Source organism: Branchiostoma floridae, chromosome 16 (genome assembly GCF_000003815.2).
Source record: "Branchiostoma floridae strain S238N-H82 chromosome 16, Bfl_VNyyK, whole genome shotgun sequence".
Classification (NCBI taxonomy): Eukaryota; Metazoa; Chordata; class Leptocardii; order Amphioxiformes; family Branchiostomatidae; genus Branchiostoma; species Branchiostoma floridae.
Genome location: NC_049994.1, coordinates 141,984 through 166,044, shown reverse-complemented (window position 1 = coordinate 166,044; position 24,061 = coordinate 141,984). Strand labels below are relative to the sequence as shown.

The 24,061-nt window shown below is 40.9% G+C and overlaps 1 protein-coding gene across 1 annotated transcript; it reads left to right on the top strand.

Annotated features, from left to right (window-relative positions):
* The first annotated feature begins 13,515 nt into the window (after window positions 1-13,515).
* LOC118403414 (translation initiation factor IF-2-like) lies at window positions 13,516-14,226 on the top strand. The gene has a single exon (XM_035802126.1). The coding sequence runs from the start codon at window positions 13,516-13,518 to the stop codon at window positions 14,224-14,226; it is 711 nt and encodes a 236-aa protein (XP_035658019.1).
* The last annotated feature ends 9,835 nt before the right edge of the window (window positions 14,227-24,061 follow it).

The window sequence follows — 24,061 nt, the reverse complement described above, 5'->3', positions numbered from 1 at the left end:
GGCAGGAGACCATGGAGGGGATCTCTTCAAGCTGGGGGTCCAGGTGCTGAACAAACAGTCACCGAACTCTAACACTACCATCGCCTGCTGCTTCCCAGCCAAGGACAGTCGTGAAAATCTTGCCATGGGAATGGATCATTTCAACACCGACATCAAGGCACTCAAAGCAGCAACAGTAAAACGAATGGGAAGTTCGGCGATGGGTTAAGAATACTTCTCTATGCTGTACACTAGCACCTTATCCCATACTATAGCTTCACATTTTCGAACGTTGGGTAAAAGAGGAGAATCCAGAATTCTACCAGGACAATCTTTGCTTTTACCAAAAATTCATATTAGATGAAATTGTTTTGACAAATAGACTGAACCATTTGAGTCACTAACTCATAATGGAATGCACATGTCACCGATATGTAAATAAGCTACATTTGCAAACGGTATAATAAGTATGTGACTCCATACATAAGAGTTCAGTTTCCTCTCCCAAGTTAGTTCCAAATTTGACGAAATTAACAGCATAAAGTAGGTTGATCAAGCGGCAGCAGAGGATCCGGAGAAACAGCAGGAAGCAGAATTCTACAGACTGGTTGATGTGCAGATCAACAGCCTTGGGCAGATGAAGAAGGAAAACTTAGTCTACTGCATCACACAATTTGTATGAGGCGCCACCGCGCCTGAAATGGTTCGGTCCGTACGACATCACGTGACCTTATGGTTGGATGTGAAACTTTTCAGTAAATTGCTCTGCACAATTTTCATAATTTTTTCCCGCCGTCCTAGCCCAGGGTTTCTTTGTATACAACTAAATACAGAAAACTTAGCAAGATGGCGGCCGTGACTAGACGTGCGTTACGTGCGCTTTATCAGTAGATCAAATTTAGAGCGGTTACCTGGGTTGTGGAGTGATATATACAAGTTACGAAGATTTCCGTACCAGTTAAGATTATAGAGTTTGATATTTGAAGACATCTAACGTGTTTATCGCCATGGGACGACCAAAAAATGCGCCGGAGCTTGGGACGCCGGAGCCGCCAACGGAGAAGAGATACAGGACCCGGTCCGTCAGTACCAAGCCGTGGAACACTCCGGCGAAGAACATTACGGAGTTTGAACAGATCACCGAGGATCACGCAGATGCCAGTAAGAACACGGTATGTAGCTTCAAATTCCGAACCTCACCCGATCGCATACCTCTATGGATAAATGCCAACAAAGCGCACTTCCACTCGCCCTCCGAACATGAGAAGGGATACACGTGTGCATGGAAGAACAAGGACACAAAGCTGTCAGTTAAGGACCTAAGTAAGCCAGCAGACAACAACAAAGTGCTGACTATACATTTCTACACTACTATTGGCACGGTTCTCATTCATGGAAAGGGCGCAAAATGGTATGTTGATGACATTTTCGCCGACCTGAAAGAAGCTGTCAATAATGCCGATAGCGCGTCCACGAAACAAAAACGCCGACTTGACATTGTAAAACCGGGATGTGTAACAATAGACAACAACATCAATATTGAAACAGGGGGATAGATTTCTGATGTCATCAATGAATCCTACATATTTTTGTTCTGCATGTTATGAAGACAGCTGGGTTTCCTACAATGCGTACATAGAAGAGAATTGTGTCGTCTGCCTCGACACCCCACCTGTGGTAGTGGTTTACCCCACCTGTGGTAGTGCCTCTGTCACATGCGTGGACGTTGGAGAAAGATAATGCAGAGGACCTGCTCTCTGTGCAGAGGACAATTTATTGTATTGCCATTTTCTAAGAAGAATTTAAATAGTAGCAAAAACTGTAACAAGAAAGGGTCATTGCAAGTTGACCCCAACCCACCTAATCCTGCCCATCCATTGTATGGCCACCATCAGGTGAGGCTACAGGTAGGAAAGAAACGTCGCTGTGTGAATAGACCTCAACATCTAACACAAAAACGTACTTGCTACGAGTGTAGCGAATGCCAAGTGCTTTTCTGAATATCATCAAAAGAACATGGGCTAGTTGTGGATGCCGGAAGTGGACATGATCTTGCCTTGTTAACATGTTTGGGTTTTATGAACCTATATTGAATTAAGATGACTGATATGCAAGACTGTAAGTTTATTAGTGACTTTCAACACCAATTGACCTTTGAATGTCGTACTGATTCCATCATTCCGTTTGGTACCAACATTATGGTTATAAGTTGGATGTTTTTTGTAGCAAATTTATTGTTGACCTAAAACTAAATCATCAGTTAGAGAAGAGAGTAGAATTATTCTGAAGTCACTGCCAATTGATCCCTATTCCTTCAGTCTTGTAGATATTAGTGTTATCTTAGTCTGTATCCTGCAAGTTAGGGGAAAAGATACTTGAATGAATGTGCAAGACATAGACGCACAAAATATTATAAGTTCAGTGGCCTAAGTGCAAGGCCATTGTACAAACAGAAGCACAGGGACTGACTTTGTACAACAGGAACAGCTTTAGTTTTAACTGTTCGTGGTTTGGTACTCAGTATGTACTCAGTTTTGTACATTGGACACATGATGTTGTTGAGTGTCAGACTTTGTGATGTTGCCTCGAGTTTCTGATATTTTTTGTTAAGGGGTACTTTTAATTATTCATGTGAATTTGCTCTAAATGGGGACTAGGTTTAAGCATAAACATGTACTTGAACCTGCACAAGAACATGAAAAGTAAATATTAGTACTAGTAATGTCATAGATGAAATTCTGATTTCTTACAGTATCGGTAGAGATGGGTTTTGATAACTCTATATCATCATAATGTAATAGGAAATTGTCAATTCAAAAACAATAATATACATGTACGCTTTTTTTTTTGTTCTGCAGGAAGTGTGGAGGTATTTCATTCCATGCTGCTGAAGTACAACCCGAAGAGGCAGCATTACTCGACCACAATGAAAACGTGCTGAGAGAGCAGGCAAGGACTTTTTTGTGCAATAGATTTGATTACAAACCTGGTAGTCATTTGCTTCTTTTTATTAAATAGAGCTACCCCCTAGCTTTCTAAAAAATGAATAGTTTTGAAAATCTAGCATGACCAATAATTATGTTAATGACCAAAAATGATAATGTTGTCGACTTGGCATGTTTTCTAAGATTTTAAGCCCGTTTCCTGTAACTACCTCGAATTTTAACCCATCCTTTAAGGGTTAAATGGCAACAATACCTACATAGCTATATTGAATGGACTTTTATATAATTAAATATAATTTTTCACTGATGTTTAACCATGGGATACATAAATCGCTTTCTATTCATACACTGCATATTTATGTATGGAAAACAGCATCAATCATATCATAAAACAGCTGTGCTCAGTAATGTATATTCCTTGTCACAAGTAGCTGCAGTGAATAGCGAAGCATTTTCAAACACAAAAAGACCACCAATATAACAGATACTATCATGATTTTATTGCAGTAGCTGTCTTGGGATGGACAGACAGATGTGGCAAACATGGACTGGCAGTAATCTCTTTCACCTGTCCGGATTGTTCCTTAACCATCACCTCGGTCCGGTCAAGTACAAAGCACGAGCAACACTAAGCGGGTAATGATCACAAACTTCAACTTGTTACACGACAGAGCTACTCAAATGATTCGCGTTCGTTGTCAACAATACATGAATAGGTGATGATGATTATTATTACACGTCTGATTTCATGTGTTTTCTCTCACATAAAAGTTACACCCATGCTGCAAATCGTTAAAACTCAAATTCCATAAAACAAATCCCATAAATGTAAAGAAAATATATATTTGCACTGTTAGTTTCACAACAATTCCAACATATATAAATAAGCTCAAACATCAACATTTCCTTTTCAATTGTTTAAACAATTAGAACTATTGTGGCTAAAATGTTAATTTACTTAAAATAGTTCAAACTTATTACAACTATTATATTAACCCTCTCGGTAACTTGGAATTGATTATCATTATAGCTTTTTTGGGGATGGGGATTTATCTTTTAAACGAAGGAGGCTGTCATTCGTGTAATAAAGTTTTTATGGCATTATGGCTGTTTTAAAAACAACCACTTTTGGGGGTTTGTAATGCTGAATGGAACTATCAATGGGTTATTCAGGTTGGAGACTGCCATCAATTCTGGCGTATCAGCTATGTGTAATGCTGCTCAATCTGAGCCCCTTCTACTGCAAACGTACGGAGTAAGATTACCACCACGCCTGCAAAGTCCACCTAAAGGCCCTGTTGACTACACGTCAGAGAACATCCTCCAGCTCCTCGACCCCGCAGTCTTCCAAAGCCACAAACCTCTCGCGGTAGCTGCCGATGGTAACTGTCTGTACAGGGCAATATCTCGTACCCTCTACGGACAAGAGAACTGCCATGTGCTCCTGAGGCTGCTGGTCACACTAGAGATATTGGAACATCAAAACTACAATGACAGTAGGTCGCCAGATTTCGTCAACCTCATCAATGATGATACCCTAGTTGACGATGACTATGAACCAGTGTTCAAACCAGCTGTGCAAAACAGTGTCTCCTCCAGTTTTGTACGTATGCTGTGAACTACTTGGGGAACTTTTTATGGGAAATGATCAATTAAATGGCCTTTAGAAATATACCCCAGGGAGAAACACCCACCTGGCCGTAAACTGGTCACCCTGGAAGAATTCTTGGCAGACTTTTTATTAAAGAAACTCGTAGGGCGATAAATCCAACAGAAGAAATATAATGCCATACAGAAGTTGAGGCAGATCAAGATATCTTCCAAAAGGGAGAGCTTTTAACTTCTTCCAGCGCATTTTCCGTAAAAATGCGTTGTTAACAAATTGAACATAAACTGGTAACCTTGCGTTAACACATCACAGCGTTGATACTAGTCTATACTACTGTAATTTCATTTAAGTTCGCGTATTTCGCTGAGACGTTCTCTTCGCAAAGTCATCTACTCGAGAACTTGTTTTCTTGTATCACCCCCTCCCCACACCTTCTGTCCCCAAAAATTATCCTGGTAAAAGTCGATCATAATACTCAGATCATTCATTCTTTTCAGGATGGAACATAAGTTTATTTAGTTACTTATCACAAAGGAAAATACGAAGTCGGCACCATACTGCGTGCCGAAAATTTTAGCATTACGACCGATCGACAATGGCTGCGAAACTATCGCCTGCTGTCGTCGGACTGCAGTTGTCAGCATATGAAATCTTTAAATCACGCAAAGATTTCGAGGAAACGCCTGTCAGTTTTAAAAGATCAACACTGACCAACTATGCTGAAATCAAAAAGGAGAAGGATTTCGGTCAAATCGTTTTCATTCACCGGGTTTCTGTCAAGTTTTCGCGCAAAATGCGTGCTTTACTTCAATGCCTTTTAAAAGTTGTATGCACACATAACGGTTTGAACTCGGGAGCGTTTGAACGAGTAGTGAAGTGTGCCTTTTATTATAATGAGAACAAGAAATAATTTAGTACAAAAACTGGAATGTCAAAAATTTAGTTCAGTGCTGGAAACTAACTCTATTTTCTTAATTGTATAATTCATACAAGATGTGGTCCCATCAACCACTGACAGAAGAAAGTACGTTTCAAACCCGCACTTGTACAATTGCCCTCAAATGGAGGAGTCTACTTCCAAAAGTAACCTCCATATACCTGCCGAGTTTCTTGACTTTGTGTTTTGCGGGTACACTAAAAACGTATTAACTAGATTGAGTGTGGGCAGGGGAATTGTTTTTGTAAAACCAGCCTTAATGAGTACAAGTTTGAATAATTGTTTGTGCAATTGACTGTCCTGGCCAGCACATTACTTCCAAAAGGAGGAGACAACGTACAGTTCAAGGAAGCCGAAGGGCGATACATCTACGACATTCTAACCAGCGATGTTAAGAAGTTCGGATGCGCATTCCTCAATGCGAATGGCGGCACACTCTGTCTCGTTGTTTTGGACAGTGGTAAGGAGATTACTTATTGTTTACATCAACATCAATCACTGTTAATATGAATATATAACGTTAAAATTTCTTTGAAAATCACTTATTGAGATCTTAAATGATCTTAAATGGTAACAACACCCACACGGTTACATTGAATGGACTTGTCTTTAATATAATTTCTTTTACTGATTTTCAACCATGCATGGGGTACATAAATCGCTTTCCATGCATACACTACATATGTATGTATGGAAAATAGCATCAATCATATCATAAAACAGCTGTACTCAGTAATGCACCCTCCTTGCCGCATGCAGGTACAGTAAATAGCATCCACCTAAGCCTTGCTGATGAAACTGCGTACTAACACCCCTGCATAAATGGTCTCATTGTATTTCATGAGGAAGATGCTATGGAGTGTGAGCCTGATGTCGGTGATGAAAACAAACACTGATGAGGAAACAAACAAGGAGACATGACTTCTCATTTTCCCACATCCAGACACTTTCTTCGCCATCTTCCACCCAGACACTTTCTTCAACTTGAAGTTTGAGCGCAGTGCCACATGTCTGTCACAAAGCAAATTTTAAAAAAATGTCTTGCATACTTTACATGTAAATCGAGTAATTGGTCACAAATTTCAACATCATGAAAGCAGAACTACCCTTCGACATGATTGACCTATTCGATAACATTGTGAATATTATAGCTGCTCTGGTAAATCTGTAACCTCCAATCATTCCTATAGATTGTAAATAAATCAAATGCAGATGATAATCTGGAGCCAGTAAGTGCAAAAGAAATATTTGGAGGCAATAAGTGTACAAGACTATTATTGTTATGTACTCGCTCAGCATAAAAAGCAAAATATATTTTTTTTCAATTTGTTTTGTGACTGACAAGGACAATATGGTACTGCGCTCAACCTTCCAATTCAGGGTCTTGTCAATTGAAATCTTTGAATGGCTCATACAATGGCAAGAAGTGACACATGGCAAAGTCAGCAGTTGATCAGCAAATGTATTTTAGATACAACAAGAAGTAAAGTAACACATGCGGCGATGGTTCATCCAATTTTCCCGCCAATTACGCTTCTTTCAGCACTTGACTGAAACTTTGCCTCCGTTGCAACGTCAAGAGTACTGTCTTCCAGAATGGTAAGCTGATGTGCTTTCATTTTTTATTTGTTTAGTGATTTTAGATATATTTTCAAGAAAACAAAAGGACGTACAAGCTCTCATTTAGAGGTCAGTGTATCAAGACATTTTAATGCAAATCGTCCTCTGAACCGCATACCGAGAGATTGACATTGACCCTTTGTTTCGTTAACAGAAACTGTCCCTGCAGACATTTCATTATTTCGACCAAGCTGTAAGGCTGGTAGATTGTGAGAGTGCCCCGTCACTGCGACTGCGGCCATACCATCGGCCGGGTGCTCCGAAGGCCGGCATCATGACGTATGCCCACATCAACGGTACGTGGATCAAGGTGGAATGGATCCGTGAGGAAGACCGAGTGGCGGTGGAGAAGTTTGCCTGGGGGTGAAGTGCAGGACCAGGTGGTGAAGCTGAAGGAAACTTACGTCAAGGGGGGCTTCTGCGTGAACTATGCAGAACTCAAAAAGGAGTTGGATTTCGGGACAAATGGTGAGTTTTTCATTCACCGGGTTTCTGTCAAGTTCTCGCGCGAAATGCGCGCTATACTTCAAAGCTATATAAAAGTTGTATGCACACTGTTACGGCTTGAACTCGGGAGCGTTTGAACGGGTAATGAAGTGTGTCTTTTATAATAATGAGAATAAAGTATAACAAGAAATAATTTAGTATAAAAACTGGAATGTCAAAGATTTAGTTCAGCGCTGGAAACTTACTCTATTTTCTTAATTGTTTAATCCATGCAAGATGTGGTCCCATCAATCACTGACAGAAGAAAGTCCATTTGAAACCGGCACTTGTACAATTGCCCTCAAATGTAACTTCCAAAAGTAACCCCCATATACCTGCGGAGTTTCTTGACTTTGTGATTTGCGGGTATACTAAAAGAACGTATTAACTGGATTGATTGTGGGCAGGGGAATTGTTTTTGTAAAACCAGCCTGAATGAGTACAAGTTTGAATAATGGATTGTGCAGTTGACTGTCCAGGCCAGCACATTACTTCCACTTGCAAGCGTTGAAAGGAGACAGCGTAGAGTTTAAGGAAGCCGGAGGGCACATCTACGATATGATACCCAAAGACGTTAACGGATTCGGATTTGCCTTCCTGAATGGTGATGGAGGTACACTCTATCTAGGTGTCCTGGATAATTGTAATGAGATAAATATTGTTCACACTAACACCAACCATTGTTAATATGAATGTATAACGTTAAAATCTATTTGACAATCACATATTGAGACCTTACATGGTCTTAAATGGTAACACCCAAACAGTTACATTGAATGGACTTGTTTAGATAACGTGTTATACTTTCTTTTACTGATTTTTAACCATGGAGTACACAAATCGCTTTCTATTCATACACTGCATATTCATGTATGGAAAACAGCATCAGTTATATCATAAACCAGCTGTACTCAGTAATGCACCTTGCTTGCCACATATATGTACAATGAATAGCATCAACCTTAGCCTTGCTGTGGAGCAACATGTTTTGACAACAGTGTACAATGCAATTGGTGACTTCCTCTCTGGGGTCCTAACCAGCATGATCAAGTAAGCACACATGTTCAGCTTTCACTTCTAATCGAAATCTGTAACGTTATTAACAGAGAGATAAAACAGTGCCAATTTATTTACAATATATTGTTTAAAAATCAGCAAAAGGACTCAATAGATAAAAACAGGCAGGACTGGCAGGAAAACATGCATTTGACTAATTCCCTCCCTGTGTGCCAGAGTATCGCATTCAGGCTCTAGTCAGGTCTATGCCAGACCGGCTAGCTCAACGAGCCCCAGATCGGCCTGCCCAACCAGCCCCAGTTCAGCTAGATATGCCAGACCGGCTAGCTCAACCAGCCCCATATCGGCCTGCTCAACCAGCCCCAGACAGGCCAGCTCAACCAGATATGTGTGCTGAGCACCTACAAATTCATGTCACCTTTATCAGTACAAAATGAAAGATACTGAGTATCATTTTGCACTGATGAAAGAGATTATAACCATTATCTTTCAATAATGTGAAAGTTGTAAATGGCGCCTTGGTGGAGGAGGTGGGGTTAGGAAATTATTATTTACATGTCGGTACAGTTACAAATAGCTATGGGAACCTCAGGACTGAAGATGCAGACAATGCAGTAGGGTCAAGCGCATGAATGTCATTCGATCCAAGAGCGCCAAGTGACAGAGAGCAATGTTTAATTTATCAGATGGACATTGATTGAATGAGGGAAGCAACAAATGGATTTGCACGCAATCTGCTGTGCCTACCAGTCGCCCTCGACCCTGCGTACCAACAGCCCTGCATAATTGACCTTATTGTAGTCCATGGAGAAAGATGGCATGGAGTGTGAGCCTGGGCCGGTGACAACCGTTCCCCCACACTGCAAGAATTAATGATTGGCAAGGAAAGCTGACGAGAGAGCATTTTTCTCCAACGTCTGTAGTGTGAAAGACGTCCAGGCCATCTCATAGGCAACTGAATACCGGGCGACCAAAGACAGGGCCACGTTTAGCAAGTGGTCTAAATACTAGACTGGGAGAATAACTGCAATCAGTGTTTACAAAGTTGTGAAGAATGTACAGCCTGACACCCGTTGTGTTAGCGAGGGGAATGATTCATCGGTAAAGACTGTAATGTGACACTACTCTGTACCGTATGCAGCAATCCACCGGGGTCAGCATAATGGATCTAGCGCAATCCTGACGTTTGGGAATTTTCAAAGTAAATCTCCGAAGACATAAAGATATGGACATTCATATATTTCCAGACTTTACTCCTTCCTGCAACGTAGAACACAGACAGCTTCAGGCAGGGTCTTAGACCCATCTTTTTGGATGGACGATTGTAACATCTCCTTCCGGTTCAGACTGGGCGCCACAGTAGAATTGTTTGACTACGGCTCGTCACTTCGAAACCTCCATGCAGCCAACATAGTTTACCTCGAACTAGGATGTAATGATCTATGTAACATGACGTACGAACCAGCAGAATTTGCATATAGAGTCGTATTAACTGCGGAAGAAGTCAAAGATATCACGGTGACCAAATCAGTAATGTTAGCTTTGCCTATCAAACGTGTCGGCATTGACCCAAGACCAACCAGAGATATGGCCAGCTCAACCAGCCCCAGACCGAACAGCTCAGCTAGATATGCCAGACCGGCCAGCGCAACCAGCCCCAGACCGGCCAGCTCAACCAGATATGCCAGACCAGACAGCGCAACCAGCCCCAGACCGGCCAACTTAACCAGCCCCAGACCGGCCAGCTCAACCAGATATGCCAGCTTCAACCAGCCCCAGACCGCCCAGCTCAACCATATATGCCAGACCGGCTAGCTCAACCAGCCCCAGACCGGCCAGCTCAGCTATATATGCCAGACCGGCTAGCTCAATCAGCCCCAGACCGGCCAGCTCAGCTATATATGCCAGACCGGCTAGCTCAACCAGCCCCAGACCGGCCAGCTCAGCTATATATGCCAGACCGGCTAGCTCAATCAGCCCCAGACCGGCCAGCTCAGCTATATATGCCAGACCGGCTAGCTCAATCAGCCCCAGACCGGCCAGCTCAGCTAGATATGCCAGACCGGCTAGCTCAATCAGTATATCTGAGTATCTTTCATTTTGCACCGATGAAGGAGACAGTCACCGAAACGTCTACAGAAGAATAAAACGAAGGTTGCGAAACGACGAAGACTTTGTTCGATTGATCTACCAACCTTATAAAACTATTTACGGAATTGAACATATTTTCTGTTTCAAATTTCTTTTAATTGTGCTTTTGAGTTAGTAATTATTATTATATGATGAAAGACCCTGAGTGAAATTAAGCTTATCTAATTTTGTGTGTGATTTAATTTCTAACCCAAAGTGCGCAATTAAGTCATTACAATTGGCTGCAATGTACCGTAGTGGTACAATGAACCGAAGTGGATAAACTTATCAATTATCATATCCTACGCTTTAGTACTAACACTTTTGATTATTTCTGACAATTAAAGGTTAAAAACTTCTCTATACTGTACAATGGCACTTTATCTCATATTATAGCTTATAGATTTCCCATTTTCGAACATTTGATAATTAAGGAGAATCAGGATTTCTAGATTACAAAAATTCATATTGTTTTGACAAATAGACTGAACCATTCGAGTTACTAATTCATAACGGCATGTAAATGTCACCAATATGTTAATTAGCTATATTTGCATACGGCATCATAAGTTGGTGACTCCATTCATGATAGCCCATTTACCTTACCAAACCAGTTCCAAATTTGACGTAGGTTGTAAAATAGATTGATTAAGCAATGGCAGAGAATCCAGAAATGCAGCAAATTTTACAGACTGGTTGAAGAGCAGAGCAACAGCTTAGGGAAAAAGGACAACACAGGAAATGCATGACAAGGCTCTACAACTAATGCCAAGGGGTTGAAGTGCCAAGAAGGGGGCAAATTCAAGTTTTGGGTTACCCAGCAACTTCAAGAAGTTGGCTCAAAGAAGATTCTCTACTGCAAAAAATCATCCCGCCCTGCTGTCTTCTAAACTATAAAATGGTGATTAATGTTGTGCATTTTACTTTATACAGGTAAAGTATAGGAGATTTGGTGTTTGCTTTTCTTAATTTTCAATTCGAGCTAATATGGGGGGAATAATACACAACGTTGTATCTTACCATTTCACGCTTCATTACTCTCAATATATTCAATAGCATGTAAATCTAATAACAAAATGATAATTTCTGGCTTTGATAAAAGCACACATCATTATCCCGTAACTAGCGTCTTGTCTTTTAGCTTGTCATAGTGCAGTGACACACCAAATCGTTCTTCTTGTAATCTAAGGTTGTTTCAAATCTGATATTTATAATTTAAGTTTTAAAAAGTGTATAGATATAAATGAGGATTTCTCGATGGTTTACAATAATAAATTCATGTTCTTATACTACAGCGGCGAAAGAAGCGGCCTTGCCAATTGCAACTGTACAGGAGTTGTAAGCTACAAAATTCAATTCGCTCTGTTTTGGTTTAGGCTGTTTAGGTTAAGCTGTGCTATATTCTTCCAAGTTGCCCGTTCTTTTAGCAATATTAGTGAGCCATATGTATTTCATTTATTGTTTCATTTGGAGACACTGTTATATACACTGTTATATTGCTGTTATATAATTGTTTCCTAACATTGTACTATGTATGACTGTTGAATCATTCATATGTACTGTACATATATTGCTCATGAGTTATTGCTGAGTTGGAGTTTACTAGGGGTGGGTACTTAGGTACAATGTGCGTCAGTACAAAACCAGTTTTGCTTGTTAGGGTTAATTGGACCGGTCTAAAAAAACAGACCTGAAAAAAATGATGGACCGGATTAATGGTCTACCAAGTTTCTTCAGTGAAGAATTTACATGAGGTTGAGACCTGAAACTGCCAGTGGGAGTCGGAAACTCCGCTAAGTAGATTATATTGTAGAAAATTTGACGGCATTATTTTGAGTATCGCCGGGCAAGTTTTCACAAACAAGTTGGTCCAGGTTCGGTTCCGGAATGGGACCTGATTCTCTCAAAGACCTGCCTCTCTGGACCTGATCCTCTGGACCTGAACTTTACGGTGACATGTACCTGAATTTTCTTTGTACCGGTACCCACCCTAGCCTTTACCTAATCCGAAAGCAGCATTAAATTTAGGGCCCTCAAATGGAGGGGTCTTACTTCCAAAAGTAATCCCCATATATCTGCCGAGTTTCTTGACTTTGGGTTTTGTGGGTATAGTAGTATATAAAAAAACGTATTTACTGGATTGATTGGGGGATGGGGAATTGTTCTAGTAAAACCAGCCTTAATGAGTACAAGTTTGAATAATGGTTTGTGCAATTGACTGTCCAGGCCAGCACATTACTTCCACCTGCAAGCGTCGAAAGGAGGAAACAACGTAGAGTTCAAGGAAGCTGGAGGGCGCTACATCTACTGGCAGACATAGATACGACACGGTTGCGTCGCGCCATTTGACTGTTCTATTTTATTTCATAGTACCTCGTTCAGTGCCAAGATACGAAGAAAACAATAAGAAAGTCTTAAGAAACGTGCAAAGGAGGTTTTGCATAGACATCATGATATCAGTTTTTACTTCATCTTCTCCTGGTTGCCTAAATTCATAACCAATGGAGAGCTGTAAACCACACATACTTACTTGCAGGTCCAGGAAGAACATTGAAGGAGTACACAAAAATTGGGGAAAACAGAAGAAAGCCATTGATGCAGCCATTATTGGTTCGACCATGGTAATTGACTGCAAATGTAGCTAAAATGCATGCAAATGGTAATTCCCAATAAAAAGTTATTTCTCTCTTTCCAGTCACTTTTAAAGACCGAAATGAAGAATAGATCTGTGAGATGGAAGATTTTAAGAATCCTTTGTTGATACATCAGGTTGAATGGTCAGCTGTGGATGAATGCAGAAAAATGTTCTGGACAATCATCATCATCTCTGCCGCTCCAACTCCAAATCTAACAGCGGACCGCCTAGTTGTCCTCTCTCAGGTCATTGTCCCGGCCAGCTTAACCAGATATGCCAGACCGGCCAGCTCAACCAGCCAGAGACCGGCCAGCTCAACCAGACCCAGACCGGCCAGCTCAACCAGACCCAGACCGGCCAGCTCAACCAGCTCCAGACCAGACAGCTCAACCAGACGCAGACCGGACAGCTCAACCAGACCCAGACCGGCCAGCTCAACCAGACCCAGACCGGCAAGCTCAACCAGACCCAGACCGGACAGCTCAACCAGACCCAGACCGGCCAGCTCAACCAGACCCAGACCGGACAGCTCAACCAGACGCAGACCGGACAGCTCAACCAGACCGAAACCGGCCAGCTCAACCAGAACAAGACCGGACAGCTCAACCAGCCCCAGACCGGCCAGCTCAACCAGACCCAGACCGCTCAACCAGACGCAGACCGGACAGCTCAACCAGACCCAGACCGGCCAGCTCAACCAGACTCAGACCGGACAGCTCAACCAGACCCAGACCGGACAGCTCAACCAGACGCAGACCGGACAGCTCAACCAGACCCAAACCGGACAGCTCAACCAGAACAAGACCGGACAGCTCAACCAGCCCCAGTTCGGCCAGCTCAACCAGATGGGTCAGCTCAACAAGACTAGACTACCACTGCCAGGAATGCCGGGCCAATGACACCGTCATAGCAGAGTTGAAAGAGAGACTCAAGTGTGCTGAGCACCTACAAATTCCAGGTCGTAAGTGCAAAATTGTAAGAGGAGAAACAGCTAAATGCCGACGGACGTTAGATATATTTTCTACCGGAAATGTGAAATAAAAGGGAAATTGTTTTCGCCGTCGTACAAATCGGAAGCTGCATAGTGTAGCTGAGAAGGACGCATACTAGCTCCTCCTAAGCTTCAACAATCTTGAGATAGACCACCTTGAGTTTAAAAGGTGGTGCTTTGAGGTTAAAGTGAGTGCTGTCAAGCCTCTATGCCACATATATTGCTCTACATTTGCATATCTTGATAGCATATGTATTATATTTGTGTCTGACATTTTTAGTCTACAGTTTTTTGTTTTTTAATCTTTCGGGTTTCAGACAAATTGTGCATTGCACTGTCATGTATTTCAGATTTGTATGTACAGAATCATTGCCACCAGACGCCGCTGAATTTGGACGGATCCGCAAAGAGGCATGGTCCCGCTAGGGAAGCTGTTGAGCCGGGCACTGTCCTTCCTGGGACAATAGCAAAATATGAAGATGGAACACCATTGCCAGAAGAAGGAAAGAGAAATTTTGAGAAGGTAATCGCCAAGTTAAAGAAATAAAAATAGACGTCTCGGATGACAAGGATGGAGGAAGTGATAATTATATCTATACCACTCGGTTTGTCTGAAAATATATCAGAAGTTTCAGATGATAATCATCATCTTTCATTGATGTGGAAGTAGTAAGTGGTGCCTGGATGGAGACGATGGTGTTTAAAATTTGTTACTGGCATCTTTAAATAGTTTTGTACAGATGAAGGCGACAAACGGTCGTCGAAACGTTTACGGAATGATTAAAAGAAGTTTGTGTAACAAAAGGACTTTGTTCAATTATTAATGGCATGCTGTTACAGTTACAAATAGCTATAAATGTTTTACATCAAAGGGAACCTCAGGACTGAAGATGCAGACAATAGGGTCAAACGCAAGAATGTTATTCGATCCAGCAGGTCCCAGTGACAGAGAGCAACGTTCAATTTATCAAATGGACATTGATTGGCTGAGCGAAGCAACAAATGGATTTTCAGAAAATCTCTCGTATAACCAGTAATACCCAACCCTGGGTACCAACAGCTCTGGACAATTGGCCTCATTGTAGTCCATGAGGACGATGCCATGAATTATGAGCCTAGTGTTACCTCTTCCCCATACATTGGCGCGGGAGCTAACTTACTGGCTTCATACTATTATCAGCATTCCATTTATTTGAATGATTAAAAATCAAATAAAGACATGCAGTAGAAGCTACACGTAAATGCGATAAAAGAAGAGAGAAAGGTCATCTATGCCGTGGCAAAAGAGAACAATTTGCCCCAAAGTACGCTTGACGATAGATACAATGACAGGCACACTGACCACCTTGATAGACCTGTCACATTATCCCCCGATTATGAATAGGCCATATCTAAAACACTCCGCGTACATGGTAGCAAACGGGTTACCGTTTACCTCAGGGGTAATAAAAGTTCTTGTAAAAAGGTATATGTGTTAAGCAGCAAGGATAGAGATCAGGATCCTCGGTTTGGTGGAAAAATGCCCATAAAACGATGGTAGATGCCGCTTTAGATGACGTCACCCCGAAATCACTTTGACATTTGCCGACAGTTTTGATCGAGCAAGGGCAGCAATGAGTAATTCCAAGGTTGTTGAAAATCACTTGCAGAAACTAGGTTGACCATATGGTGGTGCAGGTGGTGAACCAGGCTGGAAAGTCATGTCACCCCGACATGATAAGAGAAGTTCTCAACGATATAGCTGAAAATTGCATCAGCCAAACGGAGGCATCTAGAAAGTATGGAATGCCTAGACCAACGATTGTTTAAAAGGTCTCCGGTAAAAGTAAAGTTGACGCCAGAAATGGCCGACCGCCTCTCCTGCCTGAAAAGGAGGAAAACGCGGCAAGTAACTACGCCAAATACAGGGCTAATGCAGGCCATCAAGATTTTCCGAAATTGCAAGCCAAAATAAATGCGATGTATATATTACTTTCTGCAACGAATGAAGGCCTAGAAATCTATGGAGGCCGACAAATCCTACGGGTGAAAGCTCTTGGTCCTGACAAGGTTCTTGTTTGGGCGCGCGAATACCGTTCATTCGTTGTAACATAACGCTATCATATTGATTTCACATCTAACGCCGGGGGGGGGGTGTATGATAGATAGATTATGTATGTTTTGTGATATGGTTAAGGTATATAGAAAATGAAGTGCACTCTTCTGGAATGTTCATTGCACAAAGATATACGCAATACCTTTGTTAATGATACACTTGAAAAATAGAAATATGCATAACTAACAAAGAAAGAAGACTTTTTCAAATATCCAAAATGTAACTATGATTTTAAAATTCTAAAATTCTGTAACTATGCCTCCCCTCTCGCTGTGTATAATGAAGGAAACAACACCCAAACACGTTTCAAGAAGTTCTTCGGGCTATTCCCAAGCTGACCTAAGAACAACACCCACGAACATCCAATAATAAATCACCACTTTTGGTTAAAAAAAAACACTCACACACGTTCGTTTCACACTGATGAGAACCTACTAACCATTTTGGTACGTTTATGGTGTCTTTTTTTTTAAATTACCTTATTTTTTCACCCATATTTTTTTCGCGCTATCTCATTGTTTTTGCATTCTGCATAGTATGTCATCCAGAAAATTCACTTGCTGTGACCTTAAAAAGTATTATACAGGTGCTTATCCCATGTGTTACAGTTCAGATAGCAAGATGAAGTTTCAGGAGAGTGAAAATGAGGAGATCAAGCATGAGCGAAATGATAAAAAGGACCAAACAAAACCAAGACACTAAACCTAAAAAGACAAGAAAAGGAGCATTAATGAGTAAGTTGTTATTTTACGTTACTATTAGGAATTGTTATCAATATCACAATGATGCAATTTGTTGCGTTATGAAAACATACATATCTACCACATGCCATTCTGAGTAGAAATAAATAGTGGTGCAAGGCACAACGAACGACCTAAGGTATTGATTAATCATTTCAATATGACATCCCTATGATAAATCATATAAGCTTGTATAATTATATTCTTTTCTTTCCAAATGTCATGGCAGAACAGACTGGCTCAAAGATAATGAAAATTTAAGTTATATTCTAAGATCCCAGGCATATTTAGTACACATAAGATATCGATTGGACTTTTTATCGCATATCCCAACTATGCTTCCCATGTTGGCCTCTGATGATGATGTCCCCGCCTGAACTGATCCATGTTGTGTTTGTTTTTACGTGAACTATTAGCGCCATTGTAACTACATTATCAAAATTTTCCAGTGAGCACAAATACCAGAAGCAGGCAGCACAGGAAGTGAAGTAAGTTGGTGTTTGTCAGAACTAACAAGGTTATAGCAATAATCAAAATTCTTTTCTAGACTTGATTCATTGTTGAAATATGATTTGGTTTGCTTCCATTGTCAATTCTAATTCGAATAGACATTTCACAACGGCTCACAAAATTTTCCTTGCTTTCTCTGATGTTTCTTATTCTTTGCTTTTACAGGCGATGCTATGGGTGCAATGCCATGGATCATGTTGTCAGAGACTGCTACAAGTAAATCTAAGTGCAACCCTTCTCATTTCATTTTTATGTTATTCAATTATTTTTCTATTCGCACAAAATTGCGAGCATTATTTTTCTGTGAAACATTTGCTAACTAATCAAGCAACTAATTACTAATAAGCTATTGTAGGTGAGTCCACGGACATGTATATCTTCTATCTCATTTTCTTTTACAGTGGTCGTGGTCTTGGTGGGAGGGGAAGGGGGCGGGAGATAGGATACCTTAAAACCGTATGTACGGTACCTGGGCACACTCCATTATCTGTGGAATCATTCATTTTTGTCATCTTTTTACCCCATCTACCAAATATTAAAGATGCAGATATCATGTATGTTAGAATTATTTGCACGAAGATAATCTTTTGCAAAGATTGTATACTAGCAAAAAATACACCTCCTAATGGTATAGTACGCAGGTGCAATTCTCGATCCGGGAACAATATGTAGATTTGTAAGTAAAGGAAATACAAGATGCATAATTCTTCTGCCTTTTTGTGTAACAGATACAAAAGATGGTCAAGAGTGCACAATAGAATGAAATTGAAATAAAACAACAGCATCATCAAGCTACAGTTTTTAAAATGAACATTTGTAACTTAGCACTACATTTACCAACTGTTCATTCTAAATGTCTGATTAAAGTTTTGCAAATGAAGTTCCGTATTGTGTGTGTGGTGTTTGTGTGTTCCCTGCTAGTAATTCTATATTCGCCCCCTCCCTCCCTTTGGGGCATTAGTGGCCCAACTTCGGACTGTTGAATACTTCTTACTAAAAGTAAAGCAAGTAGAATGCAGTCTTTAAAGAACTGGTGAAATGAAGGGGAATTTTTTTTAAATTTGTATAATTTTCTAACAGTTCTAGATGTTCTTTTCTTTGCGATTAGAATTAGATATTTGCCATGCCACAATTTAGTCACGAAGTTATGTTAAAACGTCTTCAAAAAGTGCGATTTTGGACATCAGGCTGCGAATTCAACCGAGACGCTAATGATATGCATGACGTCACTCCGATGAATCGCTTCCACTTCTTCCACTCGCGTTCACTGTAAACATGGCGTCTTGTAGTACAAGTTGTAACTACACCCCGTATTAGGAGAGCTAAACCCGGCGGAAGGTACTGTGTCGCAGGAGGCCCAGATGGTGTCGGCTGTAAGAATGGTCAGTTTACGGAGGGGATATCTATGCACCAATTCCCCAAGTTAAAAATGACGGAACTGAGGCCGACAAAGAGAGAGAGAGAAAGCAAGGCGATCGTGTGAGTGTGGATCAAGTCTGTGGGGAAGCATCGGCCTCAGTTCAAACCTTCCGCGACATCTTCCTTGTGCTCTGCACACTTCGAGCCCTCCTGTTTCATTAAAGACCTTGCGGCGAGCTGTGGGATTAGGAGGGAGCTTTCCCTAGGAGCAGTTCCAACTATAGACACCGCTGGACTGTCACAGAACGCGAGCATAGACGGGTGGGTTATACATATCGCCACACGTTACTAGTATTTATCACAGCAAGCCTCAGTGATTTACCCCGCAAAATTCAACTTATCGTTTAAGGCGTCATAACTTCTCCTGGTAATAAAAGTGACGGCATTCTTGTTAAGATTTTGTACGCATAGTCTTCGAAAAAAAATCTGCGCAAATGAATCTTATATTTTCAATATTTGTCGGCGCCAGACAAGCCTTTTTCATAACAAAGGTACAAAATGGCGACTTGCACAGGGCCAAGAATTTCTGTAACGAATTTTGTTGTCCGTATTCACAATAAATTGACGCTTCGGGTCACAAATTACTGTGTCGAATATTGTGTCATTGATACGTAGTTCTTGGTCTCCGTAAAACCAAGTACGAGTGGATCTTGGATTTTCCGTCGGCAACCAAGTGCGGCCAGTAACAAATAACTCGGAAAAAAAAAGATGTCAGCCGTGCCAAATCTCTTTCACGTTTCGAATTTTCTTTCACGAATACTCCATTTTGTAGGACTGGGAGCTTAGTGCGAAACCTCTCTATAGTGAGGTGCCTTTGTGGTAGACGTCTTGCTGACAGACGAGCTACAATAGTTTGGTTTTGTGTCAAAATTTCTAGCGCCGAATTTTAGCAGAGGCTCGTCACATGCACAGTCTGGAGTTGGTTTGTTTTCGGCCGTGCTCAAGCCGAAATCGCAGTACAAAAACGACATTCATTGAAATTGGCCTTTGCAAATTATCTATAGAAGCATACATGTTCTTGCGTAAACTCACATATTTTGTGGTGGAATTATTCTGAGCTTTATTTCTTATAGCAATCCTGGTAAACTTTACGTAGTTGCCGCTACATTGTGAACATAATGTAAACAACGACCGGGCCGAAGCTTACGCAAGCGAAGACGAGGAAACAAACTTCTGCGCCACGTGTTCCGAGTTCTTATTTGTGCAAATATCTCAGATGAATATACAATTATATTAACTTCATACCTCAAGGTAATGTAAGTTGGTGATATAGTTGGTATATATCTGAAGCAAATACTGTTAGTCTGCTAATTTCCGCGACAGTATCCATAAGGCCGGTAAACAATGAACTTTCTTCCGCTTGCATTACTCACACCTCGGACTTGCAACTTCAAGAGCCTCTAAATATAATTTTGTGAGGGTGAATACGATTTTAAAAAAATCAAAGAAGGCGAAATATGTGATCTTTTCGACAGACCGAGACTTTTCTATGAATTACGCTTTGTTTGTAAGATATGGGTCCCTCAAAATGTACGTTACTCCCATAGACAGCCATACTAGCAGATAGTGGCTCATCGGAGTGACGTCACGACCTGTTCCTAATTATTCGCATCAAAGAGCACAGTGGCATTTTTAGATGGCCGTTTTAATAACTTCTCCTAGGACATTTCATCTGAAAATTACATCGTTGTCTTCAGAAAAGATCAAATATTTATGTGAAAGATAGAGGAAATCCCATTTTACCAGTTCTTTAAATCGGAGTATATGCTACTTCAACCACAACGGGAACAAACAAAATACGTACTTTAGACAAAGTAAGATGTTATAGGACTGTTGCGGAATACATTAGAAGATGAAGGAGGACTTCCAAAAACAACAGGCGGCGTTATACCATACAAATGTTGGATATAAGCAGTAGACATTATTTACCATTATACAATTCATTGGAACTATATAACATTGCATGAAAGCGGTCACCGAATCGGGATACGTCAAACAATGGTTTAGTCAAAATAATCCTATGATGATAAATGATACGAAAAAAAGTTTGAATGATAGTGACGTCTGTCTCCCTCAGAATCAGAGAACTAAGATGTTAACATCATTGTCTGAAGATATCCCAACCAGTTTCTGAGAATATGCCTGACATCCCATCACTGCATTCTAGATCTATGGCGGGAAATGAACTGTCAATCACCAAAAAGCAACCCGATGATTGGTTCTATAAAATCGCAACATTTCTCTCACACTAATGTAGATTTTGGACTGAAGTCTGGCACCATTCTCTCTTTTCTTAGCAAATATTTAACATTAAAATAGTTTTTGTAATGATCTAAGATCATAAATATGATAAGTATTCATCAAAATGTTCGTGCTAGCTTGGTATTTATAACCGCTTGAACGTAGAAGCTTACAAATATGATCACAGGTCCTCGAGCGGGAACGATGGAAACCCGATATCAACTACATCGAGTACGAATTCCACTTCATAATGGTAACTGATACTGTGCTAACACATGCTAAGACAGATATCCAATGGTCTCATCGTGTTCTGTTCATATAGGGCTTATTCACGTGACGTCATCACCCCTTGCTCCCGTGCGCCGCCATCTTGGGGTCCATGCGCTACCGTACAGCGATGTACAGCGTGGGTCTCCAAGTGTCCGAAGAAAGTGAAGTGGGTTGCACGATGTTTGACTATGCAAAGAGTCTACAACCTTAAATCTTATTTTCACTACACAAATTGGGTGGAAATTACCCATTTTCCCATTATCAGTGAGGGAAAGTTTGACCCACTCCGGGTCCCCGCCTGAGCACGGCAACAGTGACAGTGGAGTATCAGTTCATAGTGAATTTTGTGGGTGAGCTCATTTGTGACGTTGTTGTTCACAGACACTGTGATAGCCATTATTAACGTTAAATGTTGTACTTTTGTTTTTAAGAAATTCTTCACAGAACCTGGGAATATGTTCTTCCTATCATTTCTTGGCTTCGCTGTTTGTGCAGCTCTATTTTGTCCTTCCTGCTTTAGTGGAGTGTAGGTCCATGTTACATGTATTTACGTTGTGCCGGAGTAGGTACCCAGTCGACCGTCGTTGAAAGTTTAACTATCTGACCCATCGTTTACTGTCTTGTTCAGATACAAAATTTGTACTACACACATTCGTTCTGAAAATTCTACCAGTAAGATGAGCTCTACTTATGACAGAAACCCACATTTGTTTCCGAGTCGTAGCACTAGTACATTAGTACATGACTTCGTTCCCGTCCCGGCTTTGCTTGTTTGTTACACGAGAAACGCGAAACAAACTTAACTGTTACCCGATGTGTGTAAGCTTTACCAGTGCTAGACCAACATCCCACCACAAGATAGCACACCCTGATTATGAACCTAAACGTTTTGAAGGGAAATTGTGCGTCGCATAAGAAATATTTTCAATTTTTACGGAGAGTTGCATGGCGAGCCGCTGTGAGCCGCGCTCAAAGTGGACCCCAAAATGGCCGACTTCGCTCGTTGCCATGGCGTCCGGAGGGTGGATCACGTGACTGAATAAGCCCTATATTGACCTAAGTAGGCCAATTCATTTACAACGCCTTGCAAAAACGAGACAATGCATAATGTTCTGAAGTATCACCTTTTATTATATTAACTATATTGTTTAGGCCATCTCCCTTGTGAATATTTTTTGACATGCTTCTCGGAATCTGTGAAAGGAGATTTTATTTTTTTTGGATTACGAATGACCGGTGCAAAATATTAGTTTTGAACATGACCATTTATTATTATACAACAATTTTGTTACCACACAAGAAGCCTCCATTGTGTCATTAACAGCTCGCAATTGCATACCCTGTCCTGTTGAAGGATTGTGTTTGCGCCGCTCTTACATTGGAAGCTTGGATGTTGTTACTTATATAACGTAAATGTTAATTTCGTTTAGGATAAAGGGTACCTGGTCTTGGGTTCCCAGCCCCTTCGCACGTGCTAGTTGTTGCCCTCTTTGCAACCTTCCTAATTCTTTTCTATCAAAGCTAAAGTCTGGTTGCTAGTTCGGATCGTAATAAGACTGCGTGGCCTGATCACGGTGGTGCCTTTTGGCCTGCATATACAAATACACATCATACTTAGGATATAAATGGTCACTTTTTCATTATTGCTTGACGGGACATGAAATATAGTTAACGTTACCTGTCAAACGCTATATTTACATGCAAATGTGATCTTATGTTTTAGAAAATGTTAATTTTCGCCTTTCTAAATGAACAGCTATAATTGTGATTAGATAAACTATCAGTGTAATCCTTTTCATGTGTCCATTCGAATTCCGTTCATCTTCTGTCTTCCTCTTCGATGCAGTCGCCAGGACCTAGAATATAGACCATGTGTGATCAGGCCCCTTTCCATGTGTCCATTCGAATTCCGTTCTTCTTCTTTCATCCTCTTCGGTGCAGTCGCCAGGACCTAGAATGTAGACTTTGTGTGATCAAGCCACCACATTAATGTGACATTTTAGTGACAGAAAAATGTCCCGAAAGATATTGCTTCGTCGGTATGAAGACGGCTTGCGAATTATCAAATAAAAAAATAGACGCCCTCAGATTTAAAAGGAAAAACTTCACAAACAGTAAAGTTTGCTTAAAATGTTTTGCCTTGATGTTTGAACTTGGAAAGTAAGTTGATGGTTTGTTCAGCAAAGCAGTAGTGCCTTTGTACATGTGGTTTGGCTCCCTTCAATGCTGTAGACTAAAGTGGTGGCCACTTGTCTGAAATATGTCTCTCTCAGCCTTGATCGAGAACAGCCTATTTTCCATTCTCTACGCATAGTGGATAGGTCTTTTAGCCCATAGCAGGTCCTGCGCATGGCAGATTGCTACTATTTACAGAATGAAAATGTGAGAAAATGTTGTATCTGAATAAGGGAAAAGGCCAAACTCGAAATACAAAATC